Raw genomic sequence first — 18,052 nt, 5'->3', positions numbered from 1 at the left:
TCTTGAGATGGTTCAAGCTGCAAAAGTCCACAGACAGCAAAACTCACCAGAATCCAGGCCATCGTCTTTCATCTGCTTCAAATAACAATCAAGGGCCTTTTTTGAATGGTGGAATTGATATACCATCATTTCTCAACAAAGCTTTCTTACATTTCCATACTATATGACATGAAAATGTTTCTAATTTTATGTACCTCTTACTTATCCATTTTAATCATTCTGCCAGAGGCAACATGCTTCTAACTGTCAAGACCTCTCTAGCCCTCCCTCATTCCTTCTTAAAACCTGCACCTTTGACAGCTTATGATCATCTGGTCCAATAGATCTTGATGTGATTTGTTATCAAATTTTGTTTTATATTGCTCATGTGAGGGATTTTGGGACACTTTGCAATTTTAAATGTGCTATATAAGTGGAAGATTGAGTTGTTATGAGCTCTTGTTTAGCTAACAACAATACTAATTTTTGTTTCTATACCTGCCTAAACCTACCTGAAAGTCTGTGTGTGATGTCTAGATGCATGATGGTGAGCCCACTTTCAATCATGCATTTGGCTTCTCATTGAATCTGCATTTTGCATAGAAAAGGTGGCCAGCTCCAAGCCAATACTCACGGTCCTGAAATTGGTGCAGTATTCTGTGGTTGCACAGGCAGAAGTCACTCATTTGATGAATGCTGCAGTCAGAGCTCAGATAGCTGCTCAAGCTCAGACTGCTGCCAACATCACTCTAGAATATATCATTTTTAGGCTTTAAGGCTGACACAACACTTCAGTAACTTGCCATCCAATAGATTATGAGGATCGCTGACCTCCTGCCCCTGGGCAGTATTAGCAGTACTACAGAATTAGATTCTGATATCCTTTCTCAGGCTAAAAGCTCACTTTGTGCCCACAGTGCTCTTCAGACATCTGGATGAAACTGCTGCTAGCTGTAGCAAGACAGTGCTGTCTGAAACTGGGCCATCTAAGTCAAAAGCTGTTCACCATCATCTTCAATGGCCATGTGTGTCCTCCACTAGTGCAACCATCTACCAGCTTGGCTCCAGCCAATGAGTGGGTACTTTGCATATGTAGTAAGACAGGTACTGAGGGGAAATACAAAGTGTGTATGGTTTTACATCTGATTGGATGTTTAACTGTTCAGCATGGCTCCAATATTCAAGATTTGTGCACACCAGGACATTGAGCTGATCAGCATCAAAGGGATGTAAATAAGGAACTGTGTCGTGATGGTGATTTGAGTGTTGTTTTATTAGTAATCACTTGTGGAGGTGTACATTGTTGAGATGTCAACATGTAATGATGATCCTGAATTGCAATTGAAGGTGGTAAGCACACACCTCTATGACTCACCGTAGTGCTTGTGGGAAGAAACTCCCACAGTACTGATAGGTGGGCAGTTCCAACACGGTGACTAAGCCAGCACATGGGATAGTGTGTGACTTGGAGTCCAACTTCAGTGTAGATGTTAGAGTGACAATGTGATTGATGACTTATCCTTCCAGGTAGGGGAGGAGTCAAATATTTTATGTTGCCTGGTAAAGAAGTGCTAGTGAATAGTTGTTATTTACTTTGTACATGGTGCACATTGGAGGCATCGTGTTGACATTAGGCTGCAGTTAATGCTCAGGGTGATTAATGGAAATGGCAATTCAACAGGTTATTGTGTGCTGAATTAGTTAAGGCACCTTCATCACCTTTGGGGTTGCAATCACTGAGACAAGTAGAATATATTCTTCAGCATACGTGGTTTATATCTTATAAATGATTATAAATCCTTACAAAGTCCAAAGTTGATTTCTTCACTGCAGAAAATGCAGCCCTGACACCCGCAGTAATTACATGACTGTTCCAGGTCAGATTCTGTTCGGCAGTGACCCCAATATGCTGCTGGTGATAGACTGGTCAATGGAAATGCTGGTAAATGACATGGGGAAATGGTTAGACTTTCTCTTGTTAGGGATGATCATTGCCTAGATCTTGCATGGTTACCTTCAGCTTAATTTCAACAAACTCCAGTTATTGTGAAAGGATTGCATGAGGATGCACAGAGTGCCTCTTTGTTCAAGTCCTCAGTCAATGCAGTGGGGTCCTCAGCTTACTGTAGGGCAAACAATCACACCCTGATTTAACATTCAGAAGGCAATTTTTTGTTGCTACCTACATTATTCTTCCACCTCCTTCTCCTCTTCCACTGCTTCCTGCTGCATAGTAGGCAAGTGTCTCATTATAGTAAGACTGTGCAGAACACATCAGATGGCAACAAGTGGGAAATTCTCCCTGAGGTACATTACAGAATATCCCAAAATAATCCAGGCAACAAAATCCCTGTTTGAGGACCTTGGTTGTTATCTCCATGATGCATCCAGTATCTTTGATTGTAATTGCATTTAGCAGCACCTGCAGGATCCTTGACTGGAGTGAGAGGATAGCCATTACTCCCAGAAGGTACATCCATTGGTGCATTGTGGCACTTTAGGCCGAGTAGCTCATGATGAATGAACTGTCAGGCTATAGTGTATTAATGATGAAGGACTCTTGGTGAAATGCTAGAAATGAAACATATTTCTTGAAAACCAAGGATTATTATGTGGAGTCCTTTGCATCATGTATGCAATCTATCATTCCCTGAAAGTTTGGAAAGCCCATAATTTGGCAAATCTCTGCTCCCATATAGTCTGCTGCTCTTTATTCAAGGAAAGTGTGGCAAATTGCCCTTTCAGTAGAAAGCCTTTAAACTAGTCCAGTATGCAGCAATGGGCTGCATATCTGTGGTTTACATATATTGCCACTCGGACTGATCTGGGAACTGGGAACTAAGTTGTTCGTGGCCACTTCTCCAGGTACAACACCAGTGGTGGCTGGAGCTCTATGTGCACCAGGTGGCAGCACCAAGTAACCATTTGCTTTGAAAATCATAGCCTCTGAATGCATTGCTTTTTGGACCCTTGGAGATACGACTTTTCAGGGATTGACCATCCTGCTCATAGCTCTCCTCCCTCTCCCCCTTGGGCTCTATGGTGTCCATTCAAGCCTTCTCTTTCTGCTCATGATCATCCTGGTGAGCCAGCAGGATTACAAGGAAAGCAACCATCATTTTGTCAAGATTATATCAGCCTTCTCCTCATGGGGAGATATCTCCAACCATCACAGTTCCCAATCGCAGTTCCACAAAGCACAAAACTTTCCTGCAATAAACCTGCAAGTAATTAAGGATCTCTTTAAACAAAGCAGAAACGGGGCTACTGTCTTGTGTTCAAATCTAGTTTCTGGTGCAGGTTGTATAGACACTTGCCAATATAGTAAGGCAGACATCAAATGAGTGCTCCCTGAGGATGAAAATAACTCTATTTGCTCTGTGTGCTTTGGGTGTATGGATGCAAAATAATCACAACAGGGCAAATCATTCTCATAAATAGAATAAGGTGCAAATTAATATGTCAATCAAAAATCATGATCAAAACTGAGCACAAATGAAGGCCTACACTGGATATGTCAAAACATACCCCAGGCCAACAAATTTCTACCCAACATTTAACTAACTCTTTCACTGAAATGACAAGAGCTTTGGATCCCCAGTTGTCTTGCAAGGCTGAGTGCACATATGAATACCAATTATAATGAAAATGGAACATTCACATTACTCAGTTACATCAAAAAAATTCTTGATCTTTATGTTACAATAAAGCTAAACATTCTATTGAAAGACTAGTGAGCTGTTGCAGTAGGTTGAAGAAGCAGAGAATACATTAAGTGCTTTATTTGTAGGGAAAATAATTCAGTTGTGATCCATCTGGTATTGAGGGCAGAACTGCAAAAAGATTTTCCGACATAATAAATGATTGAGAATTAGGCAACAAAATAGATTTGAGATATCGGATCAGCTGTGATCTTATTGAATGGTGAGCAGGTATGTGTTTATGTAGTCATGGGTACAATAAAGAGTCTCAAAATGGATTGGCGTCCTGAAAGCATTCACCCATTTACTCACTACAGTGAAGACACCAATGGCATGAGTGAAAAAAAAGTACAGTATGGAATCACCTCCCATCATATGACTTATCTGGTGATCAGTTAGCCAATTCCAGATCTAATCATGTCTACACACTCTGAGACTGGCTTCCTATTATTTAAGATCAATAGTAGATACAGTTTAAAAATTTCACATTCATGTGGTGAAATAAACATTACACGATTTTGCAAGATTACTTTGTATGCTGATGAGGATTAATGCCTTTAGAGCTAACTACAAGATCAATTAAATATCTAATAAGCTAAAGGTATTTGTCCTATTTAGTTGCTTTATTTCCATTTCAAATAACTTAGTTCAAATAAACTATCAACATTACAGACAGAAATATGTAAGAAAAATATTAGACAATTGGTTCAAATATGCTGTTGTGCAGCTAAAAAGGAGAATACAACGGATGATGAGCATCACATGCTTAGGATTTTATGACTGCTGGGATAAAGCCATAAGAAACATAGGTCATCCAGATAGCAGACCAAAGCACTTCCGTTTTCTAAATTATCCAGAGGTTTCCAGTTCATTTGGTTTATTCAGTTTTAATCACATTGAGCTTTTAACTTTATGTGGTGGGGGAAAGGAGGAGGATCTGCTTATTGATGCATTTTCTTCATTTGTAAGATTGACTTTCTGTAGTATTTTCTAAAGGGATTTTATTTATAAAACATTTGAAGAATTTAATGTAATTTAAGCACTGTTCAAAATACTACAGACATGTGTCATGCCAGCTGTAATAAATGTTTAGATATCATTCTTGTGCCTAGGTTTTGGGACATAAATGCAAAAAGCACTAACAGTGCTTGCACACATTACAGGGGTAATTCTTCTTCCACTGAAAGCCCAGATGGAAAGAACTTGATGAAGCCTCAATATTTGATACATGAAAACATACCTAGAGATTAGACCTACCTAAAAAACAGCCATGTTCACTCAGTCCTCTATCTATTATTCCACAGGGCTAATTATAAAATGGTTGCTAAGCACCTGTTCCATGAAGGGCATAGTTTTAATATAATACAATCAGTGAGAAACTGAGGGGATGGAGTCAGCCAACTACATTACATCCTGCCTGATTTTATTTTCTGCCAACTCCAGTGGTAACTAAAATCATATGAGGTGCAGCCAATCCAATCTTCTAGGTTTTCTGCTGAGAACCATGAAAATAAAACTATCCCAACTGCTTAAAGCACTGCTGTATGATTATGGACAGATGTCATCAGTTGGTCATTCTTATTTCCAAGCCAGACAGTTCTCAGTTTATCCCATACAAGTGAGTTGACCACAAAAATCTGGGCTGAAACTCCACTGCTGTGCTGAAGTACCACTGCACTGCTGGAAGTACTGTAGCTCAAATCAGATGTTAAGTTGCACAACCACTTTCTCAGATAGACATAAATGTTCCTGTGGCATTATTTCAAAGAAGATGGGGGAAATTATCTCCAGTCACCTGACTAATCTAAATCTTTGAAATCAACATTTCGAGAGAAACTAGATTACCTAATCTTCATCACATAGCTGTTGGTGGGAGCTTGTTCACAAATTGGCTTTTGTGTTGTCTTTATTACCACAGTCATTATACTTCAAAAAAAAGTACAAAAACAATTTGGAATGATTTGAAATTGACATAAAAATTGCTACAAAAATGCAAGCCTCTTTCTTTATAATTGTTTACATTTAATTCTAAATGTTATGGGAGCCACTTTTACAAGCCACTTGAGGGAAAATTTGACCAGAAATTGTAATAGCAAAAACTGTATACGTGCAATACGTATTGTAACATTAAATGACTCTGGATGTGGGCATGGTTAAAACCTGCATATCAAGTGAAGCACAGCTCCTGATCCATAAAGTGGATAGCTACAATGGATGACATGTCCATAAAAGTACAGTAGTATGAGCTGTTTACTACCTGATGTAAATTGGTAGGGGTAGTTTTAATTTCACAGTTCCCAGAAGAGGATTGGGTTGACTGCTCCCAAACTGACTTTACTTTCCATCGGACTTTGGCTGTTTTTGGACAGTTGGCTGACTTCATACTATCAGTTTCTCACTGAACATATTAAAGTAAATCTATCCTCTAGTGTTGTGAATATTATAGAAGCACTAGCATTCACAATAAGAATAAAAGTGCTGGAAATTGTTAATGGATCCAGCAGCCTTTTGTTGAGCAAGAAAAACAGAGTTAACATTTAGGTTGATTATCTTAAATCAGAAAGGTTCTGAAGACCTGACATGTTAACTTAGATTCTATCTCCACTGATGCTGCCTAACCTAAGTAGTACAATCATTTGCACTGTCTGGTCAAAGGTGACACTCTCAATACTCTCAACAAATAGAACCTGGAATTCTGGTTCTGAATATCCAGCAACTGACACCCCTAATTGTATGGGTTGTGGTTGACAATAATACTCTCCTACTTTGCAAGATAAATTATCCTATTGGCTGGAATAGATGTGGTTATGAAGTTCAGACTTCAGAGCGTACCAGTGAATTAATAGTCCAATGCCTAGTAGACAATTCATTAGCCTGCTCACTCATTTATATCCTCTCACTATTTCAAAAAACTCAAAAATATGGATCTGATCAAATTCAATTTTAACTTACATAATTTTAATGTATATTGGTTATATACGGTAGCCTAATATTCCAGTTTTGTACAAATATAATGCATGCATGGAATGGAATGGATTGCATACAATTAGTCTATTCAGCAAATCTAACAATGTTGAGAGTTAACTCCAATGAAACTTGAACCAAAGTGGAAATAAAAAAAGTTGCAGATTCTGGAACATTAAAATAAAAACAGAACTTGCAGGAAACAATCATATATGCAATGAAGCTTGCGTGAATTTGCAAGAAGTTCAAATGGAGTTAATAAAATTTCTAAATCAATTTTTTTTTTCTTGACAATATTGGGCGGCACGGTAGTGTAGCGGTTAGCACGACGCTATTACAGTGCCAGTGATCGGGTTTCGATTCCCGTCGCTGTCTGTAAGGAGTTTGTACGTTCTCCCGTGTCTGTGTGGGTTTCCTCCGGGTGCTCCGGTTTCCTCCCACATTCCAAAGACGTACAGGTAGGTTAATTTGGGTTTAAAAAAAATGGGCGGCGTGGACTCTCTGGGCCGGAAGGGCCTGTTACCACGCTGTAAATAAAAAAAAATAAAAATATTGGTGAAGTCAAAAGGAAAACACGAGAAATCTTCTCACTGGAAATTATGTGGTTTGGCAAAACACAGTACGTAATTGGCAGATTGAGAAAAACCTTCTTATGAGGTGTTTACTTTTATCTTTTGAAGAGTATTGTATCTGTGCAATTTTTCCATTTTGCACGAGACATTCTTTTGATGCAATTGCTAATTTACTGAAATTAATGTGATCTATATTTATATTCTCTTGTCATATTTTCACACTGATTTTATTGGGTAATGTATCTAGTACAATTATTGAGAGCAAGAAATAAAATGCTCTATAATTCTCTTTCATCATTCTCAGCTTCAGAAGGAAAATGAATCCTTTATGCTTATCCCCGACACCAACTGCAAAAATCATTCTGGAGGAGACTTGTGTCCAGGCCCTTGACATTGCCAGTCTGTGGCTGATTCCTGTAGCCAGTGTACATGCCAATCATTGTATCTCTTTATTGAGTTTGCAGGTGAGGATTTGGTTTGCTGCTTTGGATGGGAGCCTGATTTTGCACTTGCCAATCTACTAATTTTGCCAGCAAGAGAATATAAATCTTTACTCAGATGCTATTCAGACACCCAAACCTTATTGTCTTGTTAGTTAACTCATTGTGTTACAATGAGATTGCAACTCAGAAGGCCAATTTTAATTTGCTGAACCTTAATGGCAGTTGTCTAATAGTGGCCACAATATAGGTTTGGTACATTTCATGGACTTTTAATGCTGATGCTCCAGCTCAGTCTCATCCTCCCCCCACTCCTTCAACAACCCCTAATTCATCAACCATTTTACAATTGCCTGTCAATAGAGAGACAATGTGACTGCCTGTTTGAAGCTGAGGTACATTGGACCCCAATTGGTATTTTCAGATACCACTGTGGCCCTGTGGAACATGAGCTATGTGGTGTTCTACTGGCTTTATTGGCAATATAGCCATAAGGACACCAAGAAGTTAAGTTCAAAAATGATTTTCCACAAAGTTCAGAGGAGCTGGAATGTTACTGCTGTCTGCAAAAAAAAAGCTATGCCACTGCTACACTGGGCCCCACTTTATCACTCCATCACATCCCAGGCCCCAGAAGTCACACAACTGCTGGCCAGGCAACCTTTGAGCCATCTAATAGTGCAAAGCTCTGAATCCAATGAATTACATTGGCGTGCCTATTTGCAACAGTTTTATTCAAAGGAAGTGTGTCCTCCAAGCTACTCGATCCACAGCTTGGAACAGATGAGAAAGCAGGCAAAATCTATCCCAGGGTCAGCAGTTTCTGATTGCAAAAATCACGACCTAGTAAAATTATGTCCTCATTTAACTAATTTGAATTATCTTATACGTACTTATTCAGTCTGATTTCCAAGTCAATGAAGAAAAATCACCTTTCTATCATATCACTAAATATTTATTGATTTCACATTCACATAATGCATTGTTTGCTCAGAGAAAGATGTTCTACATAATTTCACCAAACAATATTACTTCTAATATGTCAATGGTTTAGTTTTTCTAGATTAGGTGGATAAAATCAAATATTGTTGATCAATTTAACTTAAAAAGACAACCACAAACTAGTTGGACAAAAGAACATCTTCTCCCCTTGTCACAAATGAACTAATTGAACAGATACTCTACCCTTTAAATTATAGAGAATTCAAATTCTTCACATGAGCAAATTACACCAACTTTACAGATTTGATGTTTAAATTTAGCATTGCTTAAGTATCAAACATTTAATCTGTAACTCATCACACATTGAGTTACTATGTCAATATGATTGAACTAAATAACATTAAAAATGGGAACAGTAGTCCATATGGTCGATGCACCATTAAATAAGATCATGGTTGATTTGAATTTGGCTTCAATTCCATTTTCTTGTCTATGCCCCATGAACTTTGATAATCTGATAGTCCAAAACCCTACCCGAGCCTTAAATACATTCAATGATCCAAATCTCCACTGCTCTAGGGTAGAGAATTCCAAAGATTTGTGACTCTTTTACCTCTTTGGAGAGAAGGAGGATGAGAGGTGACTTGATAGAGGTGCACAAGATGATAAGAGGCATATATCGAGTAGACAGTCAGAGACTTTTTCCCAGGGTGAAAACGGGTAACATGAGGGGGCATAATTTTAAGGTGATTGGAAGAAGGTACAAGGGGGATGTCAGAGGTAATTTTTTTTTTACACAGAGAGTGGTGGGTGTGTGGAACGCACTGCTGGCAGAGGTGGTGGGGGGAGATACATTAGGGACATTTAAGAGACTCTTAGATAGCCACATGAATGATAGAGAAATGGAGGGCTATGTGGGAGGGAAGGGTTAGCTAGATATTAGAGCAGGATAAAATATCGGCACAACATTGTGCACCGAAGGGCCTGTACTGCACTGTAATGTTCTATGTTCTTCACAATTGTCTTAAATGGCAATTCCTTATTCAGATACTATGCCCTCTAGTTCTAGATTTCCCCAGGTGGGATATATCCTCTCAGCATCTATCCTGTCACACTCCCACAGAATCTTATATGTTCCAATAAGATCACCTTTCATTTTCCTAAACTCCAATATGTACAATATGCACAATCTGCTCAATCATTGCTCATAAGACAACTCCTTCATCCAAGGAATCAACTGATGAAATCTTTTCTAAAGTATCTCCAGTCCAAGATTACCCATTCTTAAATTACCTTAAATACTGTATGCAGTACTTCGTGAGTAGTCTCAGTGATGAACTGCAAAGTTGTAGAAAGATTTCCCTACTTTTCAACGCTACCTCTCCTTGTAATAGAGGCCAACAGTAAAAATGCTGCATACCAACAACATACAGCCTGTTATATATAAAAAAAATCTCATTGAAACATTCAGTGACTACAAAAGAAAACTTGATAAAAACTAACCTGGATCCACCATAACAAATGTGTTTTCAGCTGAATTCTCTCGTCCCACATCGTTCCATGTTTTTGAAGGAGGTGTTGGATTGACTGGAATTCGAACTGGATAACCTTCCGTTGTTGCAACTTTGGATAGCATCTGCGTCAGTTCAATTGTCATTTGTGGAAAGGTGGTATTTTCCTGACTCACAGTTGTGTTTGAAAGGTCTAGTTCACTGGTCGGGTTTATATCTTTCTCAGTTAGACCACTGGAACCTTCAGGTGATGTCCCTGATTCAGTCTCATTTTGTGTCTCAGTTGTTGTTACATTCACAAAATTGTCCTCTTTTTTTATAACATCTTTCCCTGAACTTCTTTCTTCTTCATTTTCCTCTTCATCACCCTCTCCTTCTTCTCCCTCTCCTTTCTCACCTTCATTGTCTTTCTTTTCATCTTCACCTTCTGCCTCACCAGTTTTGTTCACTGCAGAGCCACCCTCTGAGCCTGGGGATGACAATGCTTCAGTCGTTGAAACAACAGTTCTCACTCGGTGTTTAGTGGTTGAAGAAACAGATGGAAGGCGTGTAGGCCACACAGTACTAGGAAAGGAAGGAACAACACCACCACCAAACCCAAGACTTGCAAGCAAAGTGCTCGTTACCACAGATGCTACAGTAGTCTGGCTTCCACTGGATGAAGGGCCCATGCCAGTTGCCATGGAAACAAAGGGCAAAGTTAGACCAGAAGAAGTCCAAGTAGATGACCCAGAGCTGATTGGTGCCATGTCAGCTGAAGCAGCAGGAGAGGCTGTAGGCTTCAGTGAAGTATCAGGGAAATATGAAAGGGAAAAAATAAATACAGGGTAAGATGATTTAACATCTATAGTACTTTCACTATTGTTACAATCTTCCTTTCTGTGGTCATTACAATATTTTGTCCCTTCTGCAACAGTTTCATAAAATTCTGTTTAATAAAACAGATTTTATTACACAAACTTTCCATTGTGTCAGTAATATATTTGAAACCTGCAATAACTGGTTCCATTTACTTTCTGAACACTGTATTAGTATCAGAGCAATTTTGTTTATGTTCAAAGATTTTGATCTATTCATAACATTATCCAACAAAGTGGAGCAAGCCACAAATAGAGAACGGATCTCAGGCCACGGATCTCGAGGCCCTGTCCTGGAATGTCCAGAAATCCTATTGAATGTTTGCTGTTATCAAAAGCCTTTTAACTGTTTCTGAATGTCTCTGACAGTCAGGCTAAAGGCATTTAAAATCTATTCAAATTGACCAATAATTAAATAGAATATTTAACTAAAAACACTGTAAAGTACTAGAAATGAATTAAAATATCAAGATAAAGTAAAATATACAAACTACTCACCTTGACTTACCTTTTTACTCAGGGAACCATTCATCCCTGGCATAAAGGAGAGGGCCAGGTGTGACATGTATCCAGCCCGTTTACTCAACACATGCGTGGTCTGTCACTAAGCTCAAAGATGGGTTTAGCAGTTAAGCACAAGGTGAGATGTATTTCAAGAGACCTCCAGCTTGTCTCCAGCTTCAGAATTTCAACATGTAAGCAACAAACTTGGAGATAAGCTGCAGAGTGAATGGTGGATATCCAGTGGTTCTCAACAGCACTGCTTACAGCAGTAAGTACATGGTAGAGACACAAGAGAGCTCATAGGGTGAAAGGCGAGGACAAGGGGACTCTAGTCCTCACCTTTCACTCTTGTACATGGTGGCCCATTGCAAGACTTTGGGGGGAGAAAAATCAGCTCAAGTCATTGCTATATTTATGGAGGAAAAGGTAATGGATGCACATGTGGATTATCAAAGAATTATATTACGCCCCATCTTCCACAGCAAGTTGAATATTTCAAAGGAACAATTATCATTGGACTAGCCACCCAGTGGCTGTCTGAGGAATTGCATTTGTCATTGGCAACAGGACTGCCGAAGCTCTGACTTAGATGCTGCCCTTTCCAAGTGATTTCTTGACTACCCATTTACTTTGGGTGCCTCAAGAAGTCCAGCAGCAGTATGCTAATTTGTGGCAATTCTCCAGCATTTACACTGGGAAAAATGCCAGCTTAACCAGCACCAGATTAGGTCTAGTGCAGGAGAAACAACTCCATTCATTTGAACGGAGAGGAATGGCTACAAAGGAGCAAGGTAGATATGATGAATTTTTTTTCAACTAACTTAATTTTTTTCAACATTTTGTGTTCTTAACTGCTTTAGTTTTTGTTTATTCTTTCGAAATTCTAATATTTTTAAAAATTTGATCGTTTCTGAGTGTTAGGAACATTCATAAACATTTTAAGTTTGCACTGATTTGTCAGATGTCTAAGCGAGCAATGTGCCTCAGCCAGCTGTCAAAGATGTCCAGCTGTTTCGTGGCTGGGCTAGTTTCCGGCCCTCTAACATGAAATATAGAAAATGGTCCTGCTTATATCTGGTATCTAAATTATTTTTCACGTTTTGATGATAGCTCATTCTCCTGATACATTCGCTCTGTTTATCTCTCCACAGATGCAACCGGACCTGCTGAGTATTTCCTGGTTAACTACTTTTTATCTGCTCATCTATAACTATATCGCATAGAATGAAATATTCTTTAAAAATAAATTCTAATGACAAGTGCTCCATAGGACATGTTTTATTTTAAAGTGCCTGCAGCATAGGCTCCATCTGTAGCTGTTATTCTGATGAGTATTTCTGATGCAAAATGTTCTACCAGATCAACAACAATAACAACTTTATTTATTAAAGCTTACTAAAGCTTTTTTACAAGGCTATTATCAAACACAAAATGTGACACCAGATCAGGAGAAATATTAGAATACTTTTGACTAAAAACTTGGTCTTAAAAGCTGTTAAGAAGCACCTAAAGAAATGAAAGAGAGGTAGAGGCAGAATGATCTATGGAAAAAAAAGAGAGCTTATGACCTCAGCAGCTGAAGAAACAGTGGTTAAGAGTGGAGCAACTTAACTCGGGATATTAGAACTGATACAATGAGGTATCTCATGTAGGGTTTTGGGGCTGGAGCAGGTTAAAGAAGTAAGGCCAAGGAGAGAGCTGAGGATTTTTACAATTATGGCATTCCTCACCATAGGTCAGTAATTTGGGAATGAAGGGTGGAGAGAACAGCGAGAACTGGGAAAGTTGGGTGTTACTGCAGAGGTAGATATAGCTGGTGATGACAAGGACATATGGCTCACCTCAGGATCTAATATGACCTCAAGGTTGTAAACATTTTGTTTGGTTTCAAGGAAATGTCTGGCAGATGATGGAGTTTGTGGCTAAGGAATGGAGATTGTTGTGGTAAAAATAGCTTCTGTCTTTCCAATAGTAGTCAAAAGAAAATTTCTGCTTATACAGATCATTGCATTGGAGAAGCCATCTGATAATTTGGAGATAGAGGTGACACCAAGAGAACTGATAGTGAGATGGAACTGTGTGTTGCCAGATTACATGAGGATAATGACAGTGTTGACTTGCTAATGTTGTGTGACCTCCCCTGTAGATTTACTCAATACTTCAGCAGAAGTTGGTCTAAAATAGACGAAAAAAAAATCAGAAATAGGAAAACATGGAAAGAAAATGGATGTATAGATGATGGATCTTTCTAAAAAATGTGCAGCACCTAGATATTTGAAGAATTGAGAGTACTTGGTTCTTCAAAACTGGTATTCTTTCAACTGCTGTCTCCAGCTGAGCTATTATCTAATGTTTCCCCCACCACCTCTCCAAACAACTACCAATGTGCTCTTCTTCACCATTCCCCATTGCTTTTCTTCCTTTATTCTCCTAATTAAAGCAAATTTTAATGAAACAATTAGCACTCTCTCCCACAAGACAAAATTGTGAAGGATAGATGCAAAATAAATTATTTATCCGTTCCTGAATTATTGAAATTCAGTCACTTTTTAAGATTACTTTTCTATCTTTTACAAATAAGTAAACATGCATTAACACATTTTGCTGCCATCTACTGGTGAATATTGAAGGAAGCAAAACAAGGCGTTGGTTCATTTAGGTAGAAAGAACTGATCACCTCTGAACACAAAAAGCTTGCCTACTCGTTTACTGATTCACCAACAAAAAGTCTTTTTTTTTAATAATAAAAAATTATTTCATGCAAGTTTATCACTGAACTTCCCAATAAAACATAACCTGGAAAATACTAATCAATGGCCTAATTCATCTCTGTTTCTTAGTATTTTACATTTGAGTTCTTTGAAGAGGTTGCCAAGACAATTGATGAGGGCAGGGTGGTAGATGTTGTCTACATGGTCTTCAGCAAGGCTTTTGACAAGGTCCCGCATAGTAGACTGGTCCATAAGGTGATATCACATGGGATCAAGGGTAAGCTCGCTAATTAGTTAAAAAATTGGCCTGGTGGAAAAAGTCAGAGGGTGGTAGTGGATGATTATTTTTCAGATTGGAGGTCTGTGACCAGTGGTGTGCTGCAGGGATTAGTGCTGGGATCCCTGTGGTTCATCATATACATTAACAATTTGGATCAAAATGTAGGTGGTATGATTAGTAAGTTTGTGGATGACACCAAAACTGGTGGTGTGGTGGACAGTGAAGAGAGGTTGTCTAAGGTTACAACAGAATCTAGATCAACTGGGAAAGTAGGCAAAGGAATGGTAATGTTGATATTAAAATAAAATCAATGATATAAAAATATAAAAGGACCAATGCACGAGTTAAGTTAAATGGCTGCTTATGATAGAACTCCTGCTTGAATATTCATTTTAGTCCTCCAGTTATTCCACAATTAATGGGAAGACAGCGAAAGAGAATTCATGAACAATGAAAACTATTCCAATTCAAGGTGTGTTCAAGAAAGGAACATCCAGGGGGTTATAGACTCCGAATTAGTGATTGGATTATTTTTATGTTCCAAAGTTAGTACCCTTTTTTTATGCCACACAATTTGCAGTAAAAATCCTGATTTCAGTGTTTCTAAGCATAAATGTTCCAATTGGTCTCAGTTACACTTCCCATTGTTCCCATAACACCTTATCATCACTCTACATCATAGTAGGTGGGGAGATGAATGATTCTCAACCGTACCTATCAGAACAGATGGCTGTTCAATAGGAATAAAATTTAATCTTCAACACTGCATTGCCTTAATAAAAAATTGTATCAACAAAAGCTGCAACACAAACAATAAACAACAGGTTCAAAAGTCACTAAAGGGATTAAAATTTCATGCTTTAAGGGCCAGCAACCAAAATTGTGCAAGTTTAAAGTTGGAGAAAATACCTAGCAACACCACTCAATTCTCTGTGAGGTAGCTGTGTGAATGCATTAATTCAAATGCATTGTTTATACTGCACAACAACTTTTAATTCAATCTGTTCTGTACTTCAGGTTAGTTCTCAATGCTCTAAATTTGTAGATTTTCACTGTGTAATAAAAATGACAGTTTATCTTTTATTTATTCTTTAACGGGAAGTGGATGTTGCTGGCAATGTTGGCATTTATTATCATTCCCTAATTGCCCTTGAACTGAGGAAGCAGTTAAGAGTCAATTACATTAGTGAGTTGGAGTCACATAGAGGCTAAATCAGGTAAGGATGACAGATTTCCTGCCCTGAAGGATGTTATTTGTTCTCTTAGCCTCAGAAAGTCACATTCTGAACATCTCCCCTGGCAGTCTTATTCCTTTTTCATTTTTTTTACTGCAGCACTGTTACTGACACCACCTCAGATTTCAGAGATGGCTCTGCGATACACATGAGAGAATGGGGGATAGCTAGGGAAATGAAACAGAGGTAGAAGATCATCCTTGGCACAATGGAGACCTTAGCATGCTTCAGAGACCACATATCCCTCCTCCTGATTGTGTTGTTGTAACTACTATCCATATTCTATATTTCCTTATGGTATAGAAAGAAGCCATTTCAGCCCATTGAGTCTATGCCAGTTTACAGAGCAATCCTATTTCCCATCAATTTTCCCTGTAACCTACACATTCGCATCAACTCCCCCCAGATTCTACTACTCACCCACACACTCAAATTACAGTGGCCAATTGACACACATCTTTGGGATGTCAGAGGAAACTGGAGCATTGGGAGGGAAACCAACTTGGGAGAAATTACAAGCTCCACACTGACAGCAGCAGAGGTCCGGATGAAACATAGGGTCACCAGAGACGCGAGGTAGCAGCTGTACCAGCTGTGCCTTTCTGCTGCCTTTATCAGCAATGTCCAAATACAATATCATGGTGCCCCATGATTATTTTATAATTTTTTTTCAAAAATTGAACAATGTCAGATATGATAAAACAGTGCCTACTAAATCACTTCATTGTTGGCTACCATTTGGGCTTAAAAATGAAAATCAGTTGTGAGAAGCAAATGTTCAAAGATGGATAGTGATGTTACAAGTTCCTCCCATTTTTCCTTCATGCATGGAGATTGGACGTCAGTTGGTCTTAGAAAGAAACATTTCAAATTATGCATCTTGAACATTAAGGTTTAATTTCTATACTTACCATTCTTGTTTTTATAATCCTGGTTCCTTCAAATATCCTAGTTGTGTTAGCTAGAGAAGAACAAAATATTTTAATATAAATAATTAACTCAAAATAATCAAAATTATACAAAAGAAATTTTAAAAGAAACCACATTGGAATTTAGCAAAAATAAATGAATTATACCAGGTCAAAGATGTGAATACAGCAACAAATAATTTAGTCTTGATTTCAAAAGACAGATTGCCTATTACTTTGCATAGAATTGTTTATAATTAAAATGCTAAAGCTGGAATACAAAAAAACATGTGCATCTTTTACTTTTGCATAAATCATGCATAAAGGTATACTGTGTATGATTTGAAGTGTTTGCGCCCATTAATGGTGCAAGTCCCAACCACCAAGAAATGGTACTTCATGACTTAACTAAAGCTGATGTCATTTTGCCATCCCATTTCACCCACATGATAGTATCAGCAACATGCAGTTTTGATTTGCTGACAGTAATTGGATCAAAGAATCATGATCTACATGTATTTTAAAGAACCTGCGCTGTGACATCGCTTTTATTTACATTAAATATCTCACATTGATTTATTATGCTGCCCTCTTGCTTCTGTGCAGTAGATGTTGCAAATTGATACACTAATGATCATTCTGCCAGCAGCCTGACTGTGACACAGGACCTGATCACACTAATGCAATGGTACAGGGGGCTCCATTACCTATCACTGTACCATTCAAGCTTTCACACAACCCATTTTCCACCATATCCCACAAATTCTCTCCCTGAATTTCCCTCCTTCCTCTCCATTTTCCCTATCCCCTCAACATTTTCCTTCATCTCCTTTTCAGCTAATGTGCCAGCCACAGAGAAAGCTCTTTAAGATCACTGACCTCCTTCCCAGTGGGCAGCTTGTGAATGGGAGAGCAGCTGCGAGCCCAGCTGTAAAAGGGGAGTCAGCTTCCAAGTAAAGAAAACAATGGCGAGTTCTTAAAGTGAAAATGTCCAAATTTAGCATTTTTTTTGGTGATGTTAAATTTTACATTAGAGCAAAACTAAGTACCCATTAATTGTACCAAGAATGGATGAAATACAATTTCTACACTTAAATGTTCATCACACATCCTTTTGTTATAAATAATTGAAACAATGCAACCAGAACTTGATGTGCAGGTTCAGAGTAAAACCACAAATTGAGCACACAGACAAATGCAGGGCACTTCAGAACAGGTATATTTTTATATATATTTTAATTATTTTGCTCATTATTCGTGATATAAAAGGAGGCCATTCAGTTCACCAGACAGCTCGCAGACCATTCCCCAACTTATTTTCCTGTAACCTATTCTCCCTCACATGCCTGTCAATTCCCCCTAATTCTCCTGCCACTTGTCTACATTAGGGGCAATTTAGAGCAGCCTATTAACCTGCAGGGAGAATGTGCAAGCTCCACACAGACAGC

The 18,052-nt window shown here is 38.4% G+C and overlaps 1 protein-coding gene across 1 annotated transcript in view; it reads right to left on the bottom strand.

Moving 5' to 3' along the window:
- LOC127571346 (receptor-type tyrosine-protein phosphatase gamma-like) overlaps positions 1-18,052 on the bottom strand; it is a 536,499-nt gene that overhangs the window by 96,902 nt on the left and 421,545 nt on the right. Inside the window, 2 exon segments of the mRNA XM_052017635.1 lie at positions 10,102-10,888; positions 16,608-16,657. Of these exon segments, the coding sequence (XP_051873595.1) occupies positions 10,102-10,888; positions 16,608-16,657 (837 nt within the window).

Source organism: Pristis pectinata, chromosome 6 (assembly GCF_009764475.1).
Source record: "Pristis pectinata isolate sPriPec2 chromosome 6, sPriPec2.1.pri, whole genome shotgun sequence".
Taxonomy (NCBI): Eukaryota; Metazoa; Chordata; class Chondrichthyes; order Rhinopristiformes; family Pristidae; genus Pristis; species Pristis pectinata.
The sequence above is the reverse complement of the archived record's forward strand: the minus strand, read 5'-3'. Positions and strand labels throughout refer to the sequence as shown.